Source organism: Pelodiscus sinensis, chromosome 3, assembly GCF_052426305.1.
Source record: "Pelodiscus sinensis isolate ZL-2025 chromosome 3, ASM5242630v1, whole genome shotgun sequence".
Taxonomy (NCBI): domain Eukaryota; kingdom Metazoa; phylum Chordata; order Testudines; family Trionychidae; genus Pelodiscus; species Pelodiscus sinensis.
Window position 1 is genome coordinate 13,387,090 of NC_143054.1, and position 13,025 is coordinate 13,400,114.

At 32.4% G+C, this 13,025-nt stretch overlaps 2 protein-coding genes across 8 annotated transcripts in view; one reads left to right on the forward strand and one right to left on the reverse strand.

Moving 5' to 3' along the window:
• Nucleotides 1-13,025, reverse strand: part of SUPT3H (SPT3 homolog, SAGA and STAGA complex component) — a 423,379-nt gene that overhangs the window by 353,921 nt on the left and 56,433 nt on the right. The gene's annotated exons all lie outside the window — the stretch shown is intronic.
• RUNX2 (RUNX family transcription factor 2) overlaps nt 2,726-13,025 on the forward strand; it is a 213,988-nt gene continuing 203,688 nt past the window's right edge. For all 3 annotated transcript variants that reach the window (XM_075923375.2, XM_075923376.2, XM_075923377.2), the window contains exons 1-2: nt 2,726-2,851; nt 3,052-3,170. In XM_075923375.2, coding sequence (XP_075779490.1) covers nt 3,113-3,170 — 58 coding nt within the window. In that variant the 5' untranslated portion in view covers nt 2,726-2,851; nt 3,052-3,112. The remainder of the gene's footprint in view (nt 2,852-3,051; nt 3,171-13,025) is intronic.

Here is a 13,025-nt window from a genome sequence, read left to right on the forward strand (position 1 = left end):
TTTATGTTCTAAATGAATATAGAAAATGTCTAAAACTACATTTCAATCCCACATGGTACAATGTGTTCTTATGGTTCAATGATCTTCACCCTGCTAAATGGAGAATTTATTGTGGCAATCGTAACCTGGATATCAAAGATAAATAAAATAGCCTGTTACTGTCCAAAAGGTTATCCCATTTAAGTAAACTAAGAAAAGAAACATTAGTTGAATGAACTTAAGGTACTCAAGTCAAAGTAATAAAAAAAAGCATCTTCTGTCAATTTTACTTCAGTGTATCCAGTTCAGAGATCCAGTCCTATGTGATGAGTATGATTTTCAGTTATTAAAGAAATGAATAATAATTAATGTTGGGGCTTCTGTCTTTTAAAATTATAAAGATCAGGCTTAAATGAGAGAAAATATAAGAATTTGCCTCCAACAGTAATCTATTATATGGTAACTGAATATACTTAGCATTAGCATAATATAGTATCTGAAACTTTCTCAACATGTAAATGTATTCGCTGAGATTTTGTACTTATAATTTGAAATTCCACAAATCATAGATACAAACACTTTCAAATGCTTTTATTATATTAAACGATGACTTCTAACTCACACATGCACACTTTGTTTATCCAACATAATTAATACTCTATTTATTCATTTTTATGCTTCAAAATGCTTTCTTGGTGATGACACTATCGTGTAATACAAATCTATATTCAGGGATACAAGAAGCCCATTTTTAGAGGGACAGGTGGGTTTTTGTTTTGCTGAGTTGATATCGATTGCACTTTTTACAAACTACATATATCAGTTCATACACTACCTAGTAAGTTTTCATTTAAAGAAACAGTCCTAGACATTTGGCAACCTCTATAGAACAGGTAAAGTGTTGAACTGAAGACAATATAGTGTACATTCCAATACATATTGCGTTGAGATGTTCAGAAACAGGATTCGGTTTATATTTTTCTGATAAGAATCTGCCAAAGAAAAGCAAAATGTACAAATAATAATTTTACTGAAATACTCCTTTTCCATCTCCTCTCTCCACACTCCATCCACCCACCCACCCAAAACAGAAAGACCCTGCTCTCCGCCCATCTGTCATCCAATTAGTTTCACACCACTTCTAGTCAACTGCTTATTGCAGAAGCAATGGAGGAGATAAAGGGGGAAAGGAGTGAGGAAAGCCAACTGCCAGAGACATGCTTATGAAGAGTTTTACAAATAAATGATGAAAAATGTTCAGAAAATTTCAAGTCTGTATTTCTTTTCTGCCTTTCTTCTGACTCCCCACATACAAAAAATAATGGAATTATAAAATACAGCGCTCATATGATACAATCATGCTAACAATAAAATGAGTTTTACACAAACACATGTCCAAAGGGAACAAAAATAAGATAGTTTCTTAAAGATGTTTCCAATTTTATTCTGAATCTGACTGAGCAAATCAAGACTACTGAACACATTATTCTCTACTACACACAGCATTTTGCAATTTATTTCAAAGTCTCTATTATAAACAAAAAATACTGCTTTTGTTAACACATTGTGTCCTGATATACTAAAAGATTATATTGCACTAAATTAAAGCTGTAGTCCATTAAGCATATACAAATATTATACATGCATATTATATTGTGTTTAAGCCTCACATATTCATCAAAATTATGTTTCATTTTCAAAGTAAGCACTAACATTAATGGCAAAATAAAACTATTAACAGGATCCCTCAAAAAGTCTCAGGTGATACTGTTTCTCTAAAACACTTAAATTGTAAGTAATTGATGTTAGCAATCAAAATTCCATAACCAATAAAATTCACAGTTTAATAATGTCTATTTCAATCATTAAATGTTTTATTAAAAAGCATATTTTATAATACAGTACTCAAAGTAGTTACAATATACAAATGATAGATTCTGCAAAAAAGCCAAGACTGATAAATAATTGCCCTTAATTTTCATTATATAAAGCTGCCAGCTAATCTTAAGGTACATAAGCAAGACAGACATGATTTAAGATTTGTAAAGGAATACCCAGACTAACGCTTCTCTGACAGCCAATTACACTACAAAACACGGCCCCAACAAGCAGGCTGCTACCAGACCTTAGGAAAGGTAAAATTTCTTACAATGAGTTACAGATTCACAAGTATAGGAAGACAAGAAGAAAAAGAAAAACAGAAGGAATCCAGCCACCCAGCAAATATGAAGCAGACCCAAGATTGTGATACAATCCAAAGATGTAAATTATTGTAAATCATCACTGTTGTTCAGAATTTCACACAGCCACTTGCGCCAATTTTGCTTACTTTTCCACAGACACAATAATGAACAAAAGAAAGAATGAAAGTGGGGGGGGGGGGGTGAGGGAGAGCCTGTACTGAGAGTACAAAGTTCTGCTGTCCATATGCTTTAACTGTACAGGAGTTTGGGCTCTTTCAGCATTTTGTACTCTCTCCAAATCCTCATGAGTCACAAAAATTAAAAAGCTATATCCTTCTGGATGCCAGGAAGGGCCTTGCCACAGGCCTTTTGTCAAAATAAAATTAAAAAAAAAAAAAGACAAAGAAAAAGAAAGAAAAGCCACATTGGTAGGCAGTCCCACTTACTTTGAGGACTGTGATGTCACAAACCACATGATTCTGTCTCTCCAGTAACAGTGCTTCCAAAAAAAAAAAGGAGTTTTAAAGCTTTTGCTTTTTTGGATTATGTGAATGCTTCATTCGCCTCACAAACAACCACAGAACCACAAGTGCGGTGCAAACTTTCTCCAGGAGGATAGCAAGAAGTCTCTGGTTTTTAAATGGTTAATCTCCGCAGGTCACTACCAGCCACTGAGACCAACCAAGTCAGTAAGTGCTCTCTAACCACAGTCTATGCAGTAATAGTAGGTCCTTCAAATATTTGCTCATTCTCTTTTTGTTTTGTTTCCTTGCTTTTCACGTTATCAGTGCAACACAATTTTTTGACAGAAAAAAACAAATACAGAGTTTATGCACTCTAGACACACTGTAATACTAAAACTGGGATTGGGTATGGTTTGTATTTTCAGTTTAAGGCTTCAAGCAGTATTTACACCAGAAGATACAAGTTGCGTGTGAAAACAGAGGACTATGGCATCAAACAGTCTGTTCAGCTCAGTGACACCATGTCAGCAAAACTTCTTTTGGGGTAAGTATTATGTTTATTTAATTCTATCAATGCTCACTGACTGCCATCAAACCAAAAACTTGTTAAATAATATTTATGGTATTTAGAACGCATAGTATATTTGGGAGTAGTCATGAAAAAGAGGTTACCATAAATAACACATGTAGATTTAAGCACTAATTTGTTAAATAGTAATCTGACAAGGTAGGCAAAGTGAAGTCACTATACTGTACAATCCAGCGTTTGACAGCAGGTGTGCTGTCACTTTTGTAAGTCACTGTTTCTAGTTGTATGCATTTAGCAAAGTAAGATGGTGCTCTGAAAAAATCAAAAATCTTATTAAAATATGAATATTAAATGAGCACAATAAACAATATCACAGAAGAGCATCAGGTTCAGAGGCTGGGGGGGAGGTGAAATGTGGCATTTTATAGCTCCAGCATCTTTGCAATGGACAAATGAATTACTAATTTATCACTGCTAGTTCTCTGTATCTGAAGAAAATAAGTAAAATACAGGACTTAGAAACTTCTCCTATACAACTGCCCTACCATTGTCTTAAATGTTTCATAAACTAAGAAACGTCATTTAGCATAAACGTCAAAGTATTCAGCATTAATCTAGAGTCAACCCCAAAATCAGTAAAACACGCATTACAATGCATTGGGCTCTTTAAAAATAGTTTTTCTAACTACATTTTAATCATGAATCAGTTGAGATCATTTTTCTGTAAAAACTATTCATATGTGGAATTTAAAAATGTGGAAGAAATTCAGTTTAATTTGTAAGTAGCATTTTTTTAGCAGCTCTGTATAATAGTATTTTGCCAAATATCAGCTTGATATTCAAAACTGTAAACAGGTCTTAAAATATCTTCATTAAATAATAATTAATTACACATGTGTATATTTACATACATGTTCCATATACAGAGTACATATACGCTGTAAATTGATATTGCAATCACTTTAATTTTAAACCTTTCCCAGACCTGTTTTTTAAAATCAATAAATCACATTTTAATCCTCTATTATATTAATTATCATTCGCTAAAACTGAATAATTATTTTCTGATTTCTATGAAATTCACAATGCAGCTGAGTGTTAGCTGAAAGAGTGACAGCAAAATCCCAAAGCATCATAATAGTTGATCAGCGGTCAGGTATACATGCAAATTTTTTAACTGAAACAGGTCAATAAAACTATCTGATTGATCTCAGAGAACACCAAAAGAAAAGCACATGAAAACTTACAAGATTTTCTTAATGCTGTCCATCATGCTGAAACCTTGTTGGGGTTGTAGCTAAACTTTTACCTCTCCTCCCCCACAAACACTTCAGAGAACAAAAAAAAAAAAAAGGATGCTAGAAATACTTTCAGCACATACACCTAGATTAAGCTTATATTGTAACTAGCTTATGGTTGGAGTTCCCTTTACCCCTCCTACTTCACACGTTTCAACTGGCTAGTAGTTAAGCACATGAATGTACTGTAAGTCTATAAGCACAATCAAACAAAGAAAGTTCATATTTAAGGAATAGAATAACTTTCATTTATGATGTACAAAAGCACTGACAGACTACATAGTGCTGCTTCTCAGCACTAGCTGTCTGAAAGTGCTCATGCAAAGGTGTACTACACATAATATTGAGGTAAAATATGGACACAAAAAAATAGACTTTTTAATGGTAGGCAGTATTTCTACTAAAACTGCTGTCCTAATGAAGCGCAGCCGAAGTGTAGCCAGACCACATTATCCCAGTGTTTACAACAGGAAATACAGTTTACATGTATAGGGACTTTCTTTTGCTTTTACTTCCAAAAAAGATTAGGAGAAATTTAGTTGGCTAAAATTATCATAACATGAAGTGGTGACTGCTTAATTCATCTACTTTTGGCCATTCTTTAAGCTACTGAATAATGTTCCAATGTGCTTCCAAATTTTGCATATATAGGTAAGGCTGAACAAATAAATGTGTCTTTTGAGACAAATTACAATGAATTTCTAAAGTAAGAGAAGAATATCTCCTTGACTTTATATTTAATCTTAAAAAAATAAGAATAGAGGCTAGAAGATCAAAATAGTGTTTCCAAGCAAAATAGCGTGGTTCTGTATAGAATGCATAATCCAACTATGATCTTCATTATAGTCAGGTCCCGCATTTAGTCTCCTCCCATTCTGTTCTCTAATTTATTCTTATTGGGCCTGTTAAATTTGATGGCGTTTTTCTTAAGAACTCACCTGTGGAACTACTGATGGCTGATAGCAGAGCCAAGGAAGTAAAATGCATCAGACTTCTGATCTGCTTATCAATAAGTTTAATAGTATCTCTGCAATTTTTTATTTTACCTGATGCAATGCATTTTAATCATAACTGAAATCATCATGCATTTTCTATAACTTCAAAAAACAAATTCCTATTTAATCTAATGAATTCTGAATTATCCAAAAACTGTGTTCTGGATTTAAACTGTTGTACAGCACAGGTAAACGTAGAGCTAAATCCCAGGCTGGACTGAGTTCTGCCTGTGAATAGTAACGCTTTGAATCTTTTAATTCAAGCCTGTTAATTTTGAGTTTGTCAAGACACTTATAATCTTATATCTCTGGTTTAAACTACAGCAACAGTAGATTGCTTAGAATTAATTCTAAAAAACCAACAAACAACACATTGTTGAAAAACATCCGGTGGATATGATTTACAGAGGATCTTCCAGTTCATGTAGTACTTCTGAAATACATACCATATCAGTTATACATAACAGGAACCACATTCTGCACTGATGCATCCTCTGTATGTATGTTCTGTGCATCCTCACTGGCTTCAATGAAGTTGCCCAGAATTTAAATAAGACAAGAATTTGGCCAATACGCTAACTTTTTTGTAATTGATCCGGATAAACAGATGTAATACGTGGAAATTAAAGTTGTACCACTTAGAAGTTTTTGTTATAAGCCTGATATCATGATACTACACAATGACATGTATACTATTTAAAAAAAAAAACCTTTCAACTATTTATGAGCTACTCTATCACTTTGTAACCAATTTAATTTTACATTAATATAAAAGTACACAATGTAGAAAAGGATTCATAAGAAGAAATTCAGAAATCAGGATGGTATATATTTTTGTGGACTAAAAGAAGAAAGCATCTATAAATTCAGCCTCTAGCTTTCACAATCATAAACATATGAACTAAATCAATTTTAATCAACACTTTTTATATTAAAACATAATGCAAAGTGCTCAGAATATAAAGTATAACATGGAACACCAAGAATAGATTACTATTCTCATTCAAATTAAGAAAAATGGATTCCCGACACTACAGTTAATAAGCATGTGAAACACATGAAATATACATGACTACACTATATTTGTAAATGGCTTGTAAGGAATAAAATGTATGTATTCATTTAATTACCTCCTTTGAACTAACCACTGATAGTCTGGATTGTTCAATCAGCCATGCTGATGTATAATTTGCTAAGATACAAATGTTCCAGTTTGTTAACAGAACACTGAATTATCTGATGGTTAAATAAACTAGGGAGAAAAAAACCCAGCCAAACTCATTAGAGGCACTAATGATAAAATCTAGCATACAGGATTAATCTTTATTGAATAGAACCATTCACAAATCAAACTTTACTCCACTTCAATACTTTCATAGAGTGCTAATCAATTACAAACCTTTTCTAGTGATTCAAAAATCCATGTGCTTTTAATTTTATACACTGGTGGTCTAAAATATAGTACTGAGGCCGAGCTAAGTCATTCTGTATTGCAACTTTGCTTTTTTCAATAAATATTCATCTAGAGGTTTTCTTAGAGAGAACTGCTCATATGAAGACTGTGGTAATATTTTTATACTGTACCTCCTTGTTGAAGCAGAAGGTTAGGGGTTACCTAAATACCTCAACTGTATATACAAAAAAAGGAAAAGGTAAGTATTCACATGAAAAATCCAAAGGGACTATATTATTTATTTTTGCATTTCCTATGATTAATGATGCACCAGTACATACTTGAAAACTCAAGTCAAAATAGGGTAACACCTCAAATTCTTTTACAAACTGTACAAATATCAAACTTCCATGCTGTATTAACTACTTTACCAAAAATATTTAAAGACTTTGCCACCCCACATTAATAGTATAACAATAATACTGAAAGTCCCTCCCAAACGGTGTGACTTCTTGGTGGTGGTCTAACTAACTGTAACCTTAAAATATATTTGAATAGTATAAAAATGCCATTCCTTATTTTTTTATTATTATTTTTCTCTCTCATTAGCTTTTACAACAACATGCAGTTCAGTACTTCATATGGCTAGTATATGTTCAAAAGAGTCTACACCCGTAATGAAGACATAAACACCATTTATGCTTTCAGGTATACATGGAAAACAAATCAATATGCAAAATATTCTTGCAAAGAGGGCTGAAACTATACACTGCAGCTGCTTCCTACCTTCAAGTAAAAGCTACTCTGTAAATATGCTTAATGACGTGTCCTATGTTCTGTAACACACCTATGTCCAACAGACTTCAGTGGACGTTAAAGAATGCAAGGCAGGGCAGAAGTAGGTCATACCGGTCGGATCATGGCAACATGGAGCACCCACAGATCTCCACTCCAGCTACTATGAAGGTCAACAGGAGCTGTGGGTGCTCATCACCTCTGAAAAATCAGGCCATACTCTGTGTACCTAATACAATTCAGTACTGTGTATTGTAGATGATGGAGTTGTCTCTGAAAACTTGTTAAATCATCTGGATTAATAAGAGTTACAATAAACTGCCACATTTAATGTTCTCTGAGGTCCAAAATATTTTAATTGAAGGAGGCCTCAAGTTATAAAGCAAACTTAGCAAAAACCTGAAGCAATTTAAATCTAAACGTGAAATAATGAAAATATCAAATTTGCCCACAGTTTAACTGCAATGTAAAAGTATACAATAGTCATTTAAAAAAGACCCCTAAAGACTAATTTAAATTACCCACAAAGAGTAAACACCACGCAAATTCATATTGTGTTGATAAATGTATTTCCATTTCAAAAAATGAAGAAAGAAATATTATGCTTTCTTCCAAAGGCTTTTCCTGGTAAATTCTTCCAGGCTTAAGAGTTAACCACAAGTTTTAGAGCAGGGACAGCAGACATCCACCAAGTGCACCAGACATCCACCCTTTCCATCGTAGGCCTCCAACAATTGCACTTTTCTTATATTATTTATAATAGCATCAGTTTTTACAGTCTCTTTCACACTCCCCTCTACAGGCGTATGGGGAACGGTGTTGGGGGGTGCCTTTTTTGCTCTCGGGTATTTGTTTTTAAGTTAATAAAATTTAAATTTAAGACCATGTTTCCTGTCATAAACATTCTCTCTTCTACAAATAAATAAAAGATTTCCCACTTAATATGTTGAAAAATACACCTTAAAGAGAATATTTTAAAGATGAGCACAGGGACAAAATAGCCTCCTAAACCTGAGTTACTGTATCATAAAACAGCTCAACACTTCCAATAAAAAGTCTATTATTCATGCATCTGTTTCCTGTATTTTTTTAAAATTCTGCTTGTTAGCATGCAGTGGACTGATCTAGCCTTCATCATGTAGCTATAAGTTTCCTATTTAATATATAAACTTGTATCCAAGGGGTAGGGAGCGACTGAATATTGATTCACTGACTGTTAAAATCACTTTAAATGGAAGCAGTGAGTGACTTAATCAATACTTTTTTAAATATTCTAATTTCCCCAAAATATTTGATTTTATTACTGTAAAACAGTAAGTCTAAGTACACTACTCTCTTTTCTTTAAATAAGCATGTACTTCAGAATTTCAGACATTTTTTCATAGCATTTACTGTATGTATTCTAAGCAGTTTATTTCAGGAGTATTATCTCATCTCTTTTTAATGAAACAACCTTTATTGTAATAGTGCAGGTTAAAACCATTATTTCCTCTGCTGTCTGGTTTTCAAGAAATGTTACATTCATTAAAGTCAGGCAGTCCCGGAATTAACAATAGTTTTAACTTTTAACATGTTATAGCTAAAAACCCTGTGGCAAAGAACTTTTGGCAGGAAGTCAATCCAACAGGATTTGTTACAGTATTTCTCTGATAGACAGTGATTTTTTTTTGTTCACATACTATATTTCATTGGAATTGTTGGTGTCTGAGAATAAATCATAATTTAGTATTAATTTTCTTACAGAAAGTATTAAAACTCAAGTACCTTATATATTTATCTCTTCTGAATGTATTTGAACCACAAGTGTGCCAAACCATTGTTTAACTTATCCCTTTTGGTCAGATATCTTATATCTAAATCCACTTTGTGGTTTAGTAAGAGACAAAAACAGAGGCTACCAGTTTCATAAGATCTCAACAAAAATTAATAACATTAACAATGCATGTGAGCATATATACTGATGCACACCTACACAAGCACTGTTCTTTCTGAAACTTGGGTTATTGTATAAAATGATATATTTTATATTTATTACCAACAGGTATTATAGCAGGTGAATAAATAATTTTTTGCCAAATGAACTCAATTAACATGATCGCCACATAACAATTTAACAAAAGAGCCTTTTTATGAGAAACAATATACAGATTTTTTTATTTATATCTATATTACATATACATAACCATTTACTTCTGGAGGCAATATTTTTTCAAAGTATCTGAATATCTTTTAAATAAGGATCAGAAAACACAGAGTTAAAATAAACAAAGTATTTAAATTTGTCTGTGATACCAGAAAGAGGAAAAATTAACATTTTTCAAAATAAATATATCACCAGTGTATACGCAAATATGCATGCACACATGTGAACACATATATACAGTTGATATTTACATTTTTAAACAGGAAGAACACCCTGCCTGCTAACACACAGACAAATTTAAATACTGATTGCTTTTTTAACTCTACATTTTCACATCCCTACTTCTAAATACCTGTATTTCTCTAAGCATAATATCTAATCATTTAAATTAGCATACAGTAACCTATCACTATAATTATGCAGGGATGAGATGTACTATCACATTCAAATTTGTTAACAGTCTGAATTTCATAACATTGTTTACAAATCTTTGCTATGAACAGCTTATTCTGCTAATGTCCTAGGACTTATTTCAGTGTAAGTTTTTGGGGGAAAGGATCTTGTCTTTGTCAAGTGCAAGGTGTACTGATAGCACAATATAAATAACAGTAATACCATAGTAAGTGATTGTTCAAATACTATATATTAAAAAAATGGCAATACTCTAGGGAAATGTGTAAGTAAGGAAACATTTTTCATACCTTCACCTTTCCTAATACATACTCAAGAAAACAGAAATTGCATTTGGGAATATCAGTATTAGACAAGGTGAACTCAATCAAGAGTTAAAAATAAAGCGAGACCATGGTTTTATAACTGCGGTTGTTTCTACTTTACTGTATAATTGCTGTTTATGACAAACTGCAATATATTATTTCTACAAGTGATTAAACAAATTCATCACACTGTATTTAATTTATAAGAATTCTATTCTGACACATAAGGCTCTCTTCGGCCATTAAAATGTGAATTCTCTAAATCAGTATTTATATTATTGTCAGTATCAGCCTTATTGTAGAAAACGCAAGAGAGTCAGCTTCAGCAGGGAAGAACATAGCTGTGACAGAACAGAAGTTTAGATGTAAACCTGCTCAAAGTAAAAAGGCTTTTGTGAGACCCACTACATTTTTTTATTCTGGGACAAGAGTGAAACATAGTATATAGTGTTGTTTGACTAACTATATATAAATTGTAATTACTGTCTGTAAGTACCACATATCACATAATTAATTCTTAAATAGAAAATATTAGCAAACAAACGAGTCACGGTTATTATAGGATATAAAGGGTTTTGTACAGTACAGCATCGGAAGGCCTCACTAATGAGAGTTTATGAAAGCTAACGGTATTCACTGAAGTACAATACCCAAGTACAGAAGCAGCTTTGTAATGGAAAACTTCTAATAAGTTTGTACCATATGTGTGCTCTAATATGATCTATGCATCTTGCTTCCCACAGATAATGGCTACCAATATACATTTACAGCTGAATTTATCTTCTTAGATTTTTTTGATCAAGAGTATCAAAAGTTTAACTCAACTGTCCTTTTAAAATGTGAAGTAACTAAGTTATAACAATGAACGGCTTATTTAAAATTGACAGGACCAGAAAGCAGTGACTATTTACACAGGCAGTGTACCTTAATATATACTAGTAAAAATGTTCTCTTTTCCCAAAAGGATTTTATGCATGAAGGGCATTCACTTTACTTCACTTCCTTTCCACTGCAATCTCATCCAACTTTCTACATTCAAGACTATGCACTGTATTTTTTTTGTTGTGTTGTTATTCAGTACTCCTGTCCGTCTGCTTATGAGGCATAAATTGAAAATCTACAAAAACATTAAAAATTTCAGACACACAAGCCAATATTTTTACCAAAATTTTATTATAGGAAACCAACAGCAATCAAAGAAAATCCAGTGACATGTAGATAATAAAATAATTCACACAGTCAAAGATCACAGTATGAAAGATTTTAATTTAGCACCAAACAGAAGTCTGTGTATTTTTCTCACTTAACAAAATTTCAAACTAAGCAAGAATAAATAGAATGTCAATGCAAAAATGTGACCACATAATGCATAAGCAAGATCTAGAATGATTTCTTATTTTTGCAATACATTAGAAGGAGGATTTAAGTCCATATTCTGTTGTGATTCTATATGCTGATTGTCTCAATCAGACATTCCCTATAATGAACTGGAATTTTCATTTGTAAACATAACTTTTCTGGATAGAGAGAGAAATCTTTTCTGTATGTTTAATATTATATAACACATTATATCTCTATATAAATATTATGTAGGTACAATATGCAGGACAGAATGTAAAGTAGTCTTATTTTGCTATGCACTCCGAGGGATAATGTTCATTTACTCAGTAATTTTAAGGCACATGTGCAATGCACATGTACAGAATTTACTTGATGTGTCTAAGTTATACATACATACACATGAAATGGAAAGTTCCAATTCTGATAAAAATGTGCACAGCTTGATATGGGATAATTCACTGATCAATTTTTCACTATTTAAAAACTTCTTAAAAGGTAAAAATCCAGGTATTAGAAGTATGTGCTTTTTACCATATACTCGGAATGATTTTCTCCAAAGTAATTTTAAGATACTTCTTAAAGTGTTAAAAAAAAAAAAACTCATCCCACAATTTAAGAAGAATTTGCATCTTAGATAATCTGAAAGTATGAAGAAAGCAAATTTAATGTATACATAAAATCTGTGCACTAATCCCAGTGACTTAATCTTGAAATCATTTGATATTTAGTACATCTATATTAACAATGTCAACAGGGTAGCAGCATAGCAAATATACAGAATAAGTCATAACTCTACTTTGCAATAGTAAAAGACAGTAGCTCTTTGATGTAAAGGCTTTTCAAATGTGAAGTCTACCAAAATACACTACTGTCAAAATCCAAGACTGCCTGCTGAACTACTCAGATGTATTGAATAAATATCACTTAATGGTAGCAGCATATTACCTGATGTGCATAAAATCAGAATTCAAATTCATTTTTATTTGTCTCAAAATTGATTTAAAAGATTTCTCTAGCAATTTGTGCTGCATTTTGTCCTTACATACCTGGTTCTTATCAATTACTGAAGTATCTTCACCCTTCTTGTTGCAAAAGAGTCCTTTAAAACTCAGAGCATACACTACAATATTTGAGACATTTACATAAACCTTTGAAAATTCTCTTATTTTCCAGTAGCTCAGAAAACCTC